The sequence below is a fragment of the Antechinus flavipes genome, chromosome 6, assembly GCF_016432865.1.
Source record: "Antechinus flavipes isolate AdamAnt ecotype Samford, QLD, Australia chromosome 6, AdamAnt_v2, whole genome shotgun sequence".
Lineage (NCBI taxonomy): Eukaryota > Metazoa > Chordata > Mammalia > Dasyuromorphia > Dasyuridae > Antechinus > Antechinus flavipes.
In genome coordinates, this window is record NC_067403.1 from 222,228,842 (window position 1) to 222,246,917 (window position 18,076).

At 39.4% G+C, this 18,076-nt stretch overlaps 1 protein-coding gene across 5 annotated transcripts in view; it reads right to left on the minus strand.

The window, feature by feature from the left end:
- Positions 1-275: 275 nt before the first annotated feature.
- BDNF (brain derived neurotrophic factor) overlaps positions 276-18,076 on the minus strand; it is a 76,831-nt gene continuing 59,030 nt past the window's right edge. For all 5 annotated transcript variants that reach the window (XM_051964406.1, XM_051964409.1, XM_051964405.1 and 2 more), the window contains exon 2: positions 276-1,563. In XM_051964406.1, the coding sequence (XP_051820366.1) occupies positions 802-1,563 (762 nt within the window). In that variant the 3' untranslated portion in view covers positions 276-801. The remainder of the gene's footprint in view (positions 1,564-18,076) is intronic.

The window sequence follows — 18,076 nt, forward strand, 5'->3', positions numbered from 1 at the left end:
CCAGAGGCCCTGAGATAAAGGAAAGATGGAGATTCGCTCGTTAGGGTGCCTCTAGCTTTTTTTTTTTTTCCAATAGGGTGGTCTCTATAGCAAATACCTTTACAATATAATACATAGGATGGGGAGTGCTCCTCTCCCCATTCCCTCCCCCAGTTCCCTCTGTGAGAACCTTAAAAAAATAAAAACAAAACAAAGGAAACCCCAATCCCTTCCCCCCTAACCCTGCCAACCCTCCCCCACCCCCCTCCCCAAAGCCAGGAAAGCTATGACAAACAGCACCTTGACATTGTTTTAATTCCAACGCTATCAGAAGTCAAAAGCATTAAAACAGAGAGAATACTAACAGGACTGAAGATACTTTACTGTCTAAAATGGAAACGGAATGTTCAGGTTCAAATTTGGGGTGTGTATGTGTGTGTACGTGTGTGTGCGTGTATGTATGTTTTCTGAAAGAGGACAGTTTATTATCAATTCACAATTAAAGCAGCATGCAATTTATTTATTTTTTTTCAACTTTTTTTTTAACGTTTTCAATTCTTGGCAACGGCAACAAACCACAATGTTATCGAGGAATGTAATGCAGACTTTTTTTTTTTTTTCAGTTGTGCGCAAATGACTTTGTTTCCCTTCAGGTCATGGATATGTTCAATAAATAGATTGTAGAACCACTGTACTGTATAAACTTCATTTATACATGCAGTCCATAAAATTATTTTTTTTCTTACTGAATAATTTACCCTGTTATGTATATATACAAATAGATAATTTTTGTCTCAATATAATCTATACAACATAAATCCACTATCTTCCCCTTTTAATGGTCAGTGTACATACACAAGAAGTGTCTATTCTGATGAATCTCCAGCCAACTCTCTTTTTATTATCCATGGTGAGCGCCCGCACATAGGACTGGGTAGTTCGACACTGGGAGTTCCAGTGCCTTTTGTCTATACCTCTGCAGCCTTCTTTCGTATAACCCATGGGATTACACTTGGTCTCGTAGAAGTATTGCTTCAGTTGGCCTTTGGGGACCGGGACCTTTTCCAGGACCGTGACCGTCCCACCCGACATGTCCACTGCAGTCTTTTTATCGGCCGCTGTGACCCACTCGCTAATACTGTCACACACGCTCAGCTCCCCCCGACGGGCAGGGTCGGAGTGGCGACGGACCCTCATGGACATGTTCGCCGCATCCAGGTAATTTTTGTATTCCTCAAGGAGAAAGAGCAGCGGGGGTTCCAAAGGCACTTGGCTGCTGAGCATGACCCTAGACGTGTACAAGTCGGCATCCTTGCTCTCTTCCCTCGGCTGAACGTTCTGGTCCTCGTCCAGAAGCTCCTCGATCACGTGTTCGAAGGTGTCAGCCAAGGAGGTCAGTCCCCTTGACCCTGCCTTGGGACCATTGAGACTCTCCAGAGTTCCGTGGGTCCGCATCCCCGGGTAGGTCAAGCCGCCTTGACCTCGGACACTGCTTTCTTTCATGGGGGCAGCCTTCATGCAACCGAAGTATGAAATAACCATAGTAAGGAAAAGGATGGTCATCACTCTTCGCACCTGGTGGAACTGTGGGAAGGAGACAGAAAAAGGGGAAAGGAAACTAGTTAAGGCTTTTGCACCTGGTGGAACTGTGGGAATGAGACAGAAAAAGGGGAAAAGAGACTAGTTAAGGGTTTTGTACCTGGTGGAACTGTGGGAAGGAGACAAAAAAAAAAAAAGGGAGAGGAGACTAGTTAAGGGTTTTGCACCTGGTGGAACTGTGAGAAGGAGACAAAAAAAAATGGAGAGGAGACTAGTTAAGGGTTTTGTACCTGGTGGAACTGTGGGAAGGAGACAAAAAAAAGGGAAGGAGACTAGTTAAGGGTTTTGCACCTGGTGGAACTGTGGGAAGGAGATAGAAAAAAAGGGAAGGAGACTAGTTAAGGATTTTGCACTTGGTGGAACTGTGGGAAGGAGATAGAAAAAAAGGGAAGGAGACTAGTTAAGAGTTTTTCTGGGACTCAAAGCAGATGCGGGGTCCTCGGCTGGCTTGGTTTTCGATGATGCTCTGCAGGGTCAGGGTTTATTTATGCACTGGCGATAAACTCCAGCTGCACACAGACACAAATTAATGTCGGTGGTTCATTATATTTAGTTTAATATAAAACAGAAACATGGAGTGTTTTCCCCAGGATTAGATAGATCCTTGGCTGAAGCATAAACCCAAGATTAGACAGTTGCTAAGTAAGTAAAAAAAAAATAGGATAAAGATTCCTCTTTTCCTATTCTCTTATCCAAGGAGTGCCACTTTGTAGGCTCAATATTTAACGATCTCTCTTGGTGTTCCCACTATAATAGGGATATCAGAAAAGTTACTAAGCAACAACTGCAAGTGTACTAGCAATGTTTTCCTGCCTCTTGCTTTAAAGTCAGTGATACGCTGCTATCCTGGGGATAGGAGATGGAAATAGCAGTGAGCCTCGGGGTCTTTCTGGAGACAATTCAGGCAGGCACAACAGGTAAAGCAGCAGCTGAGCTGGCTTCCCTGTTCCCAAATTTCCTCTCCCATCTGCCAGTTACCCTGAATTATAGTCTTTCACACTAGATAACAAAACACAACACAACTTTTAAAGACCATTTAGTCCATCCCCTTCACTTTAAGAAGTGAGAAAACAAGGCTCCAAAGGTGAGTGACATATTCAGGGTGATGCAGCAGAACTGAGGTTAGAACCTGTCCCCCCCAAATTCAGGGCTCTTTGGTGGTAATACCAATTGGCATTTATATGATGCTCTCCATGCGTTCTCTCATTTGCTTCTCACATCCACCCATTAAGTCACACTTTATAGATAAGGACACCAAGGTTTAGACAACACAGTGCTTTCTCCATTGTTTCAGCACCAATGGGAGTCAGAAGAGGGATTTGAAACCAGGGACTTCCTGATTCTTAAGACCAGCATTCTCTTGCTTCTACCACCGCAAGCTGCTTCTCAAAGGATTACCTCAGTCATGATTATGAATATTGTTATGCTTCCCATCCTTAGATTCTGATGAAACATCCTTTACCCAAACTGACATCACAATAGCAGTGTGTCCGTGTCAGAGTGAATGAATAGGCAAGGACCAGGATTCAGTAGAAATGCGCTCATTTCAGATGGATATGATAGTCACAGGATCACACAATTTGGGGGCTTATTCTAACTCCCTCCCTGATGTAGGAATCTTCCGTTTCTTATCTGATATCCTCTTGAGACCTGCTACTCATGGGAACTTGGGCCAGAAAAGGATTTTCCTATCTCTTTCTTTAAAATTCCAGTCTCTCTAGATCTCAGTTTTCTTCTCTGTAAAGTGAGGGGTGGGCTTGGAGGACCCTTTCAGCTCTCATCCTATGATGTTAATACATAGAACTTAGGACCTTCTGAGGCAGCTGACCCATGGGGTCAGCTAAAAATGAGTAAGTTTTTCCTTAGACTAAGCTGAAATCTACCTCCCTGAAATTCTTGATCATTTCTCCTACTGAGTCAAGAAGAATAAATAAAGTTTCTTTCTCATTATGAAAGCCCTTCTAACATCTGAACAAATGCCCACCATTAAATCTTGTCAAGTTCTCCATTTAAAGTTCAAGAATCTGAGTTCAAATCCCAACTCTCCTACTAGGTGCTATGATCCTAGGCCCTTAATCTGTCTGGGTTTTAGTTCTTTCACTTATAAAACGAGGAAGTAAGAAAGCAAACAAATTAAGTACCTACTCTGCTAAGAACCTGAACCTCATACAAGTTTTGTTTGTTGTTTGTTCCAGTCTGACTCTGTGACGCCATTTAGGGTTTTCTTAGTAAAGCCACTGGAGTGGCTTATCATTTTCTTCTCCAGCTCATTTTATAGATGAGGAAACTGAGGCAATTGGAGTTAAATGATTTGTCCACTCTCACACAGCTAGTAAGTGTCTGAGGTCAGATTTGCATTCAAGTCCTCCTGACTACAAACCCAGGGTCCTGTCTACTATACAAACTCTTAAGACTAATGGACTCCTGAAATCCCTTCCAACTTCTAGATCTAGATCCTTTCTGTATTTATGATTCTAAGATAATCTTCAAGGCTAAATCTCTCAGGACCTTGTACCACTTCTCATGTGGTATGTCCTCCCTCCAGAAAAGCTCATCATATTGGTCATACTTGTTTGGAGCAGGCCTAATTGTCAAAGCATCTCCTACCATGCAGGACCCAGAACTTGACCTAGGACTTTACAAAAAACTAGCATTAGGAGCAGGGAGCCTAAGGGCTTCCTTGCTCTGCATGTCAGATAAATATTAATACAGCTACTTGCATTAGCTGCACAGTCAGCCTTAACATATTGTTGATAAAAACTGAATGTGATATCCACAAAAAGTGTTCATTTTCATAGATACCATTTAGCTATAGCTCTTTCATTATCATCTGCTTCCTAATACTTTGTGCAATAAAGAGGGGGGGAAAAGCCCACAATACCTTAGCAATGGGATTTTTTGGTTTGTAATTGATTTAATTAGGAAATCATAGGACCATATATTCAGAGTTGGACAGGAACTCCAATATTATCTAGTTTATCCCCGAATGCCATTTTATAGATGGAAGGGACCTGGGAAGCTTTCTAGTTCAACTTTTTCATTTTACAGATGAGGAAACTGAAGCTCAAAGAGTTGGATGACTTGTCCAACATCTCCCATAGATGGTGAAAGGGGCAGAATTTGAACCTGTTTCTCTGACTCCAAAAACAGTACCACCCATGTGGATTTCTAAATTTCAATCACAGCTTCTAAAAAGCAGCAACATTTTGCTCATTTTTTGCACAGCCAGCTAAGGTTTATTTATATGCCTTTGAAGCTTTTGGGGAAGTCCCTTAGCAGCACACAACATTGCTTGTCCTTCCCCAGCTTGCCAGAGGGCTGCTCTAAGTTTGGATCCATGTCCTACAATCGTACTCTGGGAAGCCAATTAGAGAAAAAGAGTGAGTGAAGAGAAAATAATTCTGCAAGACTGATACCAGATTAGCATCCTGCAGGGAAGGACATCAGACTTGTTGACCTGAAACACGCTGTCCATTAGTCATATTTAGAAGAGGCTTCCCCAGGTCCCACCCTCTGACGGTATCATTCCTGCTTTTCACATTCACTGATAGATGATTTGATTTAAGATGCATCCTCAGTGTTCATGGTAGCATCGGTTTAGAGTTAAATGGGATCTTTGTTTTGTAGCCCCCCAAAATGAGTGATTTGCCTAAGAATCATATGGATTTGAGACAGTATTTGAACCCAGGCCTGCCAGGCAGAACAATCCTTTCCACTATTACCATGCTGCTTCCTCAGCAGCTCATAAATTGATAATAGGATGTAATCTGAAGATAATTTACAAAATTCTAGCAAAGACCTTGGAAATTACTCTGTCCAATCTCTTTGTTTTAAGAGAAAGGGACCTGAAGCCAGATTTATTTAATTTCAAAGAGCAAATTAGTGGCAGAGACTAGAACCTGTTTCCTGCCTCTCATGGGTTTTGTTCCAGATTAATCAGGGTTTCTTGGTTTTCTCTATATGCAACACTCCATCTCCTTAAGGCTTATCTCCATAAGCCTTTCTACAGGCTGTCCTCTGGGATGCATTCCCATCTCACATTTGCTTTGAAGAATCTCTAGATTCTTTCCATGCTCATTTGGAGTGTTACCTCCTACAGAAAACCCATCATTCCCCTGGCATTTACTTTCTTTTGATTTTATATTTAATTTTCTGTATATAAACTGTTTCCTTCCTTCATCCCTGTCCCCTAGTAAAATATAAGCTTCTTGTGGGCTGAGATTATTCCATTTTTATATAGCCTACAATTAAAGAATGATTGCTGAATTATTGAATTAATCCAGTTCTGCCATTCCCATCCCTGACACTTCATGGACCAACATGATATGTTACCTCTAGTCAACAGGTGATGACAAGAAGTGGGTGAATCAAGCTAAGAGCTGCTCTTCCTACTTTCGCAAGTGCTGACATTGTGTCTTCCACCATTAGGAAAACCTTATCATTACTGAGCATGCACCAGGCTTCCAGTACATGCTGGTCTAACCTTGTGCTGAGAACATGCTTGCACAGATTCCCTTGGCTTACACAATGGCCCAATATTGCCATGTCCCGGGACAGATTTACAGGTTTGAATGAAACAAGTAGTCCTGGATTCCGAGGGTCAGCCTTTGAGAAAGTTCTGCTACAGCTCAGGAATGACAAATTTCTTTTTTTAGGTTGAGAAGAATGGAGAATTATTGTACTTCTCAATTTTCTCAGCCTGAGGGCTAAGGAACATTCAAATCAGTGTGAGATAGAAGAACATTTGGGTGAAACTATGGCTATTCCTCCTAGTTAATTCCCATTGGAGAACCTCCATTGATTGGGAATCCTTCTTTTGTTTTCCCTATATTCTTCCAATTTAGTTATTTTCTTCTTTTATACCTCCCTAGAGGAATCAGCAAACACCTGATTTCTCCATCAGCTGCAATGTTTTAATTCAATCTGACAGATATCCATCAAGTATCTTTTATTTCCTTAAAAGTCACTTTGGAGAGAGAGCCAGCTTTCTAGTTGAAATCTCGACATGACTAGTTCTGTCAGCCAGTCAACAACTATTACCAAGCACAAAGCTAAGTGCCGAGGATCTGAAGGCCCCACAATCTGTACCCTCAGGAAGTGCGAAGGGAAAGACCACGAGTTAATAATTGGGTGCATACAAGGTATGGAAGTCATCTAAAAGGAAAAGCCATTAGTAGATGGGGGTGGGGGGAGGAGGGTTGAGAAGAGCCTCCTGGAGAAGGGAGACTATGAACTGATGCAGGAAGTCTGAGGAGGAGAGGAGACAGAGCATCCTGGATGTGAGGAACAACCAGTGCAAAGTCAAAGAAGTGGCCAGCGAAGTGTCTACAAGTAACTGAATGTAGATTAGTACAGAGCATTTGGAAGAGGGCGAGGCATAGAAGAACAGGAAAATTAGAAAGGAAACGGGTTATGACAATTTTACATGTCAAACAGAGGACTTGATTTTTTTATATTTGATATTAGCAATGATCAGAAGATAGTGGAGATTATTGAGTGGGAAAGGGTATGGGAGTGTGTGTGTGTGTGTGTGTGTATGTGAGTGAGACAGAGAGAGAAAGAGAGACGGAGAGAGAGAGAGACAGAGAGACAGTCTCAGGCATGTGTTTTAAAACTAAGCTGCAAAACAGTTGCTGATTTGCATTGCTAAAAGGAGTTTCTTCACTAAAACCTCATTGATGACATCACAGGTCTGGACCAAAATAGAGTCTCCTAAGCACAACAGTTCTCAACCTTCATCTGCTTACTTTTTGCTCTAACAAATCTGAGGGTTCTCTGTGTGGGTATACCTTCCCCACCTGCTTATCCAGTGTGATTCTTGCGCATATCTTTCCACAAATACTTCTTAGAGACATTGAAAACCTTCTCTCTCGGTCTTTTAATATCCTAGGCCATAAAACATAACAATTGGCGAATCCATTTGGGATCTCCACCTCTCAATACATGATTGCCCTACATCTTTTTTAAGTCACACACATATTTTTAGATGACTTCTTATACATATGTGATTGCAGATAATATCCCACACTTGCTCCTGCCCACTCCAAGTCTTTCCTGTGCCTGTAATTTAAATTGTTCTAAGATCTAGATGCTCCATGATTCATAACTGCAGAGCCTAACAAAAGGACAAACAGTTGTATAAAAGAAATGGTGAGAAACAGTTTACAATCATCAAAATCACTGACTACTTCTCAAGAGGGATACACTCTAATCTTTTCTTCCTGATCAAATAAAGCCTCTCCATTTGTAATACCTGTGCAAGATGCCCATACTGATTAAAAAATACTTGATAGGTTGCCATCTTCTAGGCAACGAGTTGGCCAAATTGGGTCCATTTCTTGTTTTTTGTTTTAGAGCTGGTCTTTGAGCCCAAGAATGATTTAGCTTCTGGGTCATACAAAACCAGGCACTAGGTCCAATCTGACCCATCAAGCATACTTTGCCAGTTTCTGTTCTAAGCAACATATATGTTTCATCTACTTCAATTCTTTAAGCATGAATGATTAGACTAATCTTTTGTACATTTAATAAATATCATAAAGGAATCTTTAAAATGTTCTGGGATGAGGACCAGACCTGTGATTTCACTGATTTAGGGTAGTCCATCTTCCATTGGAAGCCAGTCATTTTTCTGTATCTTGCCTAGAACACGGAGGAATTAAATGACTTGTGTAGGATCAAGTTGTAGATATCAGAAGCAAGATTTGAAGACAGGCTTTCCCGGTTCTGAAGATGATTCTCTACCCACTATACCATGCTATTTCTTATTTTTCTGGGACTGGATTCAAACATTGTGAACAGAAGCATTTGTAGAATTTTGCCACCAACTGAAAAGTCCTTTTGTTTATATTCTATTTTTAATATCTTTTCCAACATCATTAACTTTCTTCTCATTTTACACATTTTTAATGACAATTAAAGGAATAAATAAATAAAATTATTTCCATAGTTACATTTGATGTAGTCTTATATAACCTTAATGTAAGTTTTGAAGATGCTTTGAGGGAAGAACCTTTGAGGCTCCATTTAATTGTGCCAAGTCAAATGATTTTCAGAGATAAATAACAAACACTTGGGGATCTTTTTCTTCACTTCTTAGTTGGACTATCTGGTTATAAAGACGTGGTCTTTTGTAAAAAACTATCTCTAAAATCTTGACTATCCTCAAGTTTTTCTCAAAGATATCATCAAAGTTTACATAGACTCTTTTTATAGTCCAAATAAGAGATTAAAAAAAAAAACAACTGGCATATGAATCTGGTGGTTATTGGTGCTTTGAAGCATGTCAATTAATTCTTTTTGGCAAAAGCAATCTGATCTTTTCTATATTGGAGAATCTTCAAAATAGGTTAAACATTAGATTCCTGAGTATCTTTAAACATACATTGCCTCTAAAATAGATTTCCTCCTTTGGCAATTGGTTTCAAATCCATTTAGTCTTTTGTATATTCTAGTGGGTCAAACTCTGGCTCTGGTGTCAAAAGGCTCCATTTCTGTTCTTTATTACCTATGTTACCTTACGCAGGATAACTAACCTCTTAGATCTCTGTGTCATCATCTATAAAAGAAAGGGGCTATATTAGTTAATCTCTGAAATCCCTTATATCGCTAAATACCATGACCCTCTGGTTACTGATGCTTTCTTCTTAAGCGCTAAAGCTATTTCCTCACATAATAAATCAGGTTCTGAAGTTCACTATTAAGATTTTAAATGATCTGGAAATCTAGGTTAAAGATGGCATTCAAATGCAATTTGATTTTGTGTCCCCTTATTTCCCACTTCTCACTCCCAAATGTGGATATTCTATAAGGCTTTCTGTTTTTTTCTTTTTGAATGCTTTCCGCTAGAGACCTCATCTATTTTCATAGTTTCAGCAATCACTTCTGTGTTGATAATTCCCAGTTTTACATCTCCAGTCCTGGCCTGCCTCCTTCCCAAGCTCCAGTTCTGAAGCTCTAATTGCCTACTAAACATTTCCAACTGGATATTTCAGAGTCACCTTAGACTCAACATGTCTAAAATTAAGCTCATCATATTTCCCCAAAATTGCTTCTCCTTTCAGCTCTTCCATCTCTGCCAATGGAACTACCCAGTAACTGAGTCTTTGACTCATTTCTGTCCCGTATCTTTGAGTCATTTCCTCTCCTCTCTCCATCTTTTTGCTACTGACCTTATTCAGGAAGTCCTTTACCTTATGTCATGAACACAATAAGCATCCAATTAATGCTTGTTGACTGACTGATACTGGGTTCATTCAAACCATTTATTGAGTATTTAATATGGTACAAACCACTGTGCTAAGATTGGGATAAAAAAGTATAATTTTACCAAAAAAATCTTAGTTTGGAAAAGGATTCAAAAAAGCCCTCAGAAACACAATTCTCCTAAGCCTTCATGAATCCACCTTCTGTAAAGAAGCTGTCTTCATGACACAATCCAGTACTGCTCACAGCAACCCAATGGGAGTCTCAGAAAGTCACTGGGAATAGTGCTTGCAGCCAAATATGAAATTTAAAATCCTCTGACTTCCTTTTCCTTCTTTCCCTATTCTCTTCAATTAGTAAGCAGTCAATTCCCAAGAAAGTATGACCAATTAACTAAGCCTCCATGACGACAACTCTCATATTCCCAAGTTCTACTGCAGGCTTCTTTGGCCTTCTGGATGACCTATTTCACTGCATCAAAAGAGATGTAAAAGATAAAGGAGAAAAACATTATTGCTAAATATATTATGAGTTAATGGTATTTATCACTACCCATATATTTATAATGCTTCTCTGTACATATAACTATCATTATATACATGGAAGTACATAATTGACTACTGAATTTCTTTAAAGATTTAGGCAGTACAGTGGATAGAGCCACAAGCCTAGACTCAAGAAGACTCATCTTCCTGAGCTCAAATCTAGCCTCAGACACTTAATAGTGGTGTGATCCTGGACAAATCATTTAACTTTGTTTGTCTCAGTTTCCTCATCTGCAAAATGAGTTGGGGAAGAAAATGGCCAATTACTCCAGAATCTTTGCCAAGAAAACCACAAATGGGGTCAAAAGTGTTAGACAAGATTGAACAACAAGTGCTACCTCTTATCCCTTTAGTTGGTAATGAATGAGCTAGCCTTATCCATCAGGTAGTACTTTGTTTTGCAAATCTCAAATGTAATTTTCCTATAATGTCATGTATTATATAGTTCTGTGTTTATTTCTAACCTTTTTTTACTAGCCTCTGAGTTCGCTCTCCAATAAGGATTTTGTCTTATTTTGACTTTTTAACCCTCTGATTCAATAGGCACTTATTAAATACATACATATATGACTTATACTTGTGTCAAGAGCTAGGGATTCAAAGACAGAACAAAATTGTTCTTGTCCTGCAGAAACTGCAGTTTTAGTGGAAATTCTCACACAAAGAATCTGTGCACAGTTCGAGTTTAAACATTGGTTCAATATAAACATCTAATGGATCAGAGGCAAAATGGATGGAAAGCTGGCCAGAGACCAGAAACACCTGGATTCAAGTTCCCCCTCTGACATATCCTGGCTGTGTGGTCCTGGCTAATTCACTTAAACTTTCAATAGCTTAGACAACTCTCTAAAATTCTTCAAATGCAGAGAAGGTGTCAACCTGTGTTAGCAAAGGAAGTTTTCTCTTCTGGGAGGTCCCTATATGAATGAACTTGTGGATTCAGTCCTGATCCCCACACAACAAACATTTAATTGAATCAGAGAACTTCAGGGAGTTGCCTAAGAGTTAAGAAATCATCTAATTTAACTTGATCACTAGTTCTCCATTCTGCTCTCCAAAAAAAGAGACAACATAATCATGACTATTATATTCTATGGATATTTCCAATTTTGGCCTATATCTCCCTCTTTCTGTCTCTGTCTCTGTCTCTCTGTCTCTGTCTGTCTGTCTGTCTGTCTCTCTCTTTGTGTCTCTCTCTCTCTGTCTCTGTCTCTGTCTCTCTCCCTCTTTCTCTGTCTCTCTGTCTCTGTCTCTTTATATGTATGTATGTATGTATATATGTGTATATATATATCCATCCCACACTAAAAAGGGAAAAAAAGTATTATATAGAGCTAAAATAAAAATCCAATGAAAGCTCTAAGAAGAGCATAGCAAGAGACATCTGCACCCCTCAGGGAATTCCTCAAAGTGTTGCACTGAAAACCTCCACTTGCTAAACAGTCAGCCAGATATTTGTATCCAAGCTATGGTGCCTTAGTAATAGTTCCCTTCCATTCATGCTCAAGAATTCATTCCCACTATTTTGCCGCCTCCTGATTCTCCCAAACACCGTAGAAGGTTGTCAAGGAAGGGATTCTTTTCAATATGAGGAAAGTAAGCCAAAGATTTGAAGCCATTTGTTCAAGGTACACAGCTAGGAAATGGCCAGATCTCCTGTCTTCCAAATGTACATACGGCTTACATGAATTCATGAGCTCCTAAGCGAAGAGACTGAGTGTAAGAAGCAGTTTGTGAGAGTGGGTAGGGTGCTGGACTTGGAGTTGAAAAGCCCTCTCTTTGACACTTAAGGTGATTCTGAGCAAATGATTTAACTCCTCCATGACTCAATTTCTCATCTCTGAAATGGGGGAGATAACTAATACCACTTTTACATGGTTGTCATGAGGTTCAGATTAAGTAATGCACATCAAGTACTAACAAAAATTAATGCACTTAATATAGTTATCATCATCATCGTTATTAACTAGGCAGTAGACCTGGGTTCAAATTCCAGTTCTGCTATTTACTATTGTGTGACCTCAGGCCACTCTTTCCAGGAATAAATAACAACAAAAATAGATGAGATTGAAAGAGCCCTCAAGTGAACCTATCTCTTAAATGAAGCACATCACGTCAAAGTATCATTTAATGCAGAGACTCTTACTCCAAACAGGTAGATATTTAGATATGTAGGCAGATGAGCAAACAGAATAAATAAATACACATATATTTGTTATTTACAAAGTCGGGTCACCACTTAGTGAGAATAATGTTACCATTTCAGGGATACTTTATTCAACTGTATATTTCCATCAGGCTGGAACCAATTATTAGATTTTACATAATTACAATTTTGAAATATACAACCACGTCATGGGGATTTATTATTTAATCTAGACCTAACTGTAGCATCATTTTACTCAGGTATTATTCTGAAAATAGGCTACATGATTCAGAGACAAAGTTCCACGGCCAAAACCAAGGGTTAGATTGAAGCAATAATTTATATAATTCAGGTCAAAGGAAGGCAAAGCCTAGTTTGTTTCCATCTGGCAAAAGCAAAAGACCCAGATGTCCGTGTGAAAAGGCATGAGAAGCAATAAGGACCATGGAATCCCTAACTCATGATTGGAGGGCCCATCTAAGCTGAATATCATGAGCTGTTAAGGACCTAACCTTTAGTGGAAGCTTGATTTACTCTCATAATTTTTTAGTCTTCTATAGACTTTTTACAAAGCCTCATAGTCTTGTGAGGAAGAGAAGGCAAGTACCAATATCCTCATTTTATAGATAAGGAAATTGAAACACCAAAATGGAACTTGCCCAGAATTAATGAAGGGCAGACTCAGGATTTGAAGCCAGGTTTTTGGATTCTAAGATCAGGGCTATTTACTCTGTACTGGTCTGAATATCTTCACTTTCAAAGCAATTTTAGAAACTTATAAATTCCAATCTCTTCCCTGAGTGCTAATGAAACAGATGGATGGTCCATAGGATAGAGTTCTGGATCTGGAGACTTCTCTTCCTGAGTTCAAATGCAGTTTCAGACACTTCTTAGCTGTATGACCCTGGGCAAGGTAATTCTCCCTATTTGCTTCCATTTCCTCATCCATAAAATGAGCTGGAGAAAGAAATGGCAAGCCACTCCAGGATTTCTGCCAAGAAAACCCTGAAATGGGGTCATAAAGAGTCAGACAAGACTGAAAAAATGACCAGACATCCAAAAATGCTCAACTCCTTTGCCTAGCCTTTGAGCCCCAACCATCATTTAGCTCCAACCTCCACTCCCAGTCTTATTTTCCATTCCTTTTGCCCTTTCATGACTTTTGCTCTAGGATCTTCCCCCCATCCTAGCTTCTGGAGTTTGTGAAGGTCATTCCCATGCCCGATATTCATTCTTTCCTCATCTTCTTCCTTTGGGGCCCAGCCTAGGTGCCATTGCCTTCACAAAGTCTTCCCTGATCTCCCACTATCATTCGCTAATCCTAGACATCCCTGCCCCAGATCATGGCAGAGACCTAATCTGGGACTAGAAATTCAGCTTTGTGTATTGATTGGAAGTCCAGGCAATCTAAGATACTGGAGTCTGAGAGAAGAACTAGGCACTGTACTGAGCGCTAGGGATATAAATACAAGGGAGGATCTGGTGGCCACTCCCATTTCTGAAGCTTTTACCTGTGCGCCTCTGGGCAAACCAACTGACTTACCTAGCTTCAACTTCAATAATAAATAAGGGGAGTGGGACTGGATGGCCTCTGGGGTTCCTTCCAGAGATCTGAGCAACTACAATCTAGGTTAAAATTCTAGCTATTCCATTCACTGGGTGTATGGCCTTGGCCAAATAACAATTTCTCTGGGTTCAGTTTATTCATCTGCAAAGACATAGGGGAGGAGATGGTTTGAACTAAACAATATCTTCGATCCTTTTGACCTTTAGATTTATGATATGTTCCTCTCATTGTCTTCTACTTGGATCTCTTCTTTGGCCCTATCCCATTTTACCTTTTATCCTGCTTACTTGTGCACATGCCATAGTCAACATATTCAACTGTGAACCCCTTGTAAGCAGCCCCAGCACTAAGCATTAATGAGCATTGGTTCAATGATATGCTTAACTATGGGCAAAGCACCTATTCTGTCTCAGCCTCAGTTTTTCATCCATAAATTGGACTTGATGTCTTCTAACGTTCCCCTCTAGCTCTCAATATGAGATCCTAAGAAGAAATAAATAAAAGTAACAGAAGAGACCTAGCTGGAATAAATGATGATGATATGATCCTCAAAGCTTAATGAAGAAGCAAATATTACAAACCATCACCACCACAACAATAAAGACTCTAGTCATTGTTTGCTTGCTTGTTTTTTAAGGGCCAGGATCCCTCTTACCCATCCCCAACCTCCTTTGCCATTTTAAAAAATGTTTTCAAAACAAACAGATTCTTTAGGAAGATGTGTGTGCTAGGGGTAACTTCCCCTGAGTAAAGAAGGAGGGACGACAAACTCTCATTCCAATTATAGCTGCAAGTGAACTTTGATTCTACCGTTCAGCACTTTTCTTTCAAAGATCTCTAAATGCTTTACAAATATTAAGTAATTAAGACTCACAGGACCCTGGAGAGGCAGGTAACTATAATTATCCCTGTTCCACACAGGAGGAAGGAGAAGCCTAGAGTTTTTAATCAACTTACCCCCCCTGCCGAGGCTCCCCTGACAGCACAAGGTCAAAACCCCAAATTCCATGGCACAATCATCCCTTTAGCTACTATTTTCCTCTATGTCTCTGTGCACTGGACAAAACTGATCATTTTTGGTAAATAGCTGCATCATGTATGGCTCGCATAGCCATGGTGCTGTTTCCTTTTTCTTTATTATTATTTTTTAATCTCACATTCTACTTAAAGTACAAGGAAAATGAGGCATTTTTCATGCTGAATTGGATTCACATTAGGGAAAAACAATGTAGTTGCCTTTATACTTGTATGCTCATTTCAATGCTCATTCAACCAGAACTAATGGCTCTGATGACTAACAGCACCTCATAATGGGAAAGCCACATGGCTTTGAAGGGAGTGTTTTAAAAAGCTACTTTTCCAAAATAGTGTTGTTTGCCGATCCAGAATGGACATAGATGTGCTTCCTACAAGGTACAGTACTTTGACAAAGAGGGCCATTAAAAATACTCATAATTCTACCAGGCAGCCTTGTTATTGCCATCCATTTGAGTGTAGGACCAAATAAGGACTCTCAGACCTAATCTGGGAATAGAAATTCAGCTTTGTGTATTGATTGGAAGTCCAGGCAATCTAAGGTACTGGAGTCTGAGAGAAGAACTAGGCACTGTACTGAGCGCTAGGGATATAAATACAAGGGATGAAACAGGGGAAGGAGGGAGGGAGGGATGGATGGAGAGAGAGGGTGATGTAGAGAGGGAGGAAGGGAAGGAGGGAGGAGAGGGAAGAGGAAGATAGGATCCCTGCTCTCAAGAAACTTTCATTCTAATGCAAGACAGGATGCAAACACATAAAACAGCTCTCTTAATAAGAGTCCTACAAGGAAAGAAGTAGAAGTATTACTATTTCTGTTTTAAAAATGAAGAACCGAGCTCAGGAAATTTAGGATTAGTTAATGGATTTTCCCAGGATGCCATAGATAGTAAGTGGCAGGACTGGGATTCAAATCCAGGTTTTTTGACTCTCCAGTCCAACACTCTTTCCATGAAATCAAACATTTGGGTTCATTCAAAGATTTTTTTCCTCTACAACTTTTGAATTTTATACTCCTTAAAATTGATTGGATCTTTGGTGGTGCAACTTCTGAATTGCATTTATCCCAACCTACTAAATGTGGTATTATTTAATAGAGAAAATTCTTATGCTAAGGTGATAGCTACATTATCTAATTTATCCCAGAAAATTTCTCTAAGGAGATCAGGGAAGGGACAAACTAATAGCTGAAAATAAACAGCCCCTGCAGGAAAAAAAGCAACAACACAGAATTGTGAGATATTGGGCCAAGGCCAACTATTTAGCATTGTAATAATTCATTTTTGGGGAAAACCCCAGCTTTTTCTTCTAGATCCCTTTTTCTTTATTTTTTCCTTTTTTCTGGGAGAAGGGTGGCAGGTAATTGGGGTTAAGTGACTTGCCCAGGGTCACACAGCTAGTAAATGTTAAGTGTCTGAGGCTGAATTTGAACTCATTGATTCCAGGGCCAGTGCTCTATTCAGCACCATCTAGCTCCTCCTTACATTCCCTTTTCTGATCTCCAAAGCTGTCCATCCCCTTACAGGAAATTAACCTGAGAGATACACACATAGGTATTCTCTTAAGATAGGGCATAATGTATGGATTTTTTAATTTACAGAAATTATGCTTTTATTTTCTCTGAACTTTTCTGAAGCTTCTTCAAACTTCAGCAATTTTTCTGGCTGAAATAAATTATTCATTAATTCACAGCATTAATTGGCTGACTGATACTACAACTAAATTCATTACTGTAAAAGGGGGTGGGGGTGAGGGGCAAGCAAAGTTCCCAGAGCTAGTCCAAGTGTTCAAGGCAACATGAAGTTAAGAGAAGAAAAGGTCTTTCATAGGGTGCAAAGTACAAAGTGTGCAAAGAGCTGCTGAAGGAGAGACTGCCAGTTTAGCTTCTTGATTCAACTTGGTTTATTGGGAGATTTGTTCTAGGGGAACTTCTCGATTTTATCATGACAGTCATGGGGGCAGTAGAACTCATTTTTATAAACCAGTTTAATAGTAACTCTGTTAAATGATGCACATGCCTCATAAATTTGCTGCACAAATAATATGATTCATTAAATTAAATACCTCTCCTTCAAATCTGGATTTAAGGCCAAAGTTTCCTATTTCAGCCAAGGCCATCTCCAGTGGTATTGATCTATATCTAGTTACTGGACCCAGATGGCTCTGGAGGAGAAAATGAGGCTGGTGACCTTGTATAGCTCTCCCTCACTTTAAATCAACTCACTTGCATGTCATGGTATCCCCTTCCTGATTTCAGGGACCTCTTCCAGAACAAAGGAAAAACAACAATCCATTTACTCATAAACTTTCCTCCTAATGTTGGAAGGCATTTAAACAAGTTATTGAGACAGTGTGTGTATATATAGCATTTTATAAATTTTAAGGCACTGTAGAAATGTCTATTCTTCTCCTATATATATATTTTATTGTTAAAATCAGCTACTGCCATATAGCTTACATATAGCCATCATTCAATAAATGCCTGTTGATCTGAATTAAAAAATAGGTAATAAAAATATAAAAGTAGGGTTAGCTAGGTGACAAAATGAAAGAACACCAGGTTTGGACTCAAATCTGGCCTCAGACACTTACTGAGTGACTCTGGTCAGGTCATTTAACTCTGTTTGCCTCAGTTTCCTTATCTATATGGGTTGGAGAAGAAAATGGCAAAACACTCCAGTATCTTTGCCAAGAAAACCCAAACTGGGATCATGAAGAATCAGATGCAACTAAAAATGATTGAATGACAACAAATAAATAATGGTAACCACTATTATTCAGTAATAATAATCACTTACTTCATAAAGATTTTCAAAAGGCTAAAATGTAAATGACCAATCTGTAAAAGATAGGTATACCTTCCTAGGAAAAAAATAATATTTTTATCTTTTTCCCCCTTGATCAGACTTACTTATGACTTAAGTCATAAGGGATAAGGATTTCCTGATCAGAAAATATCCTCTATGAAAAGCTACAAAATGATCTGTGACTTAAGAATTGTTG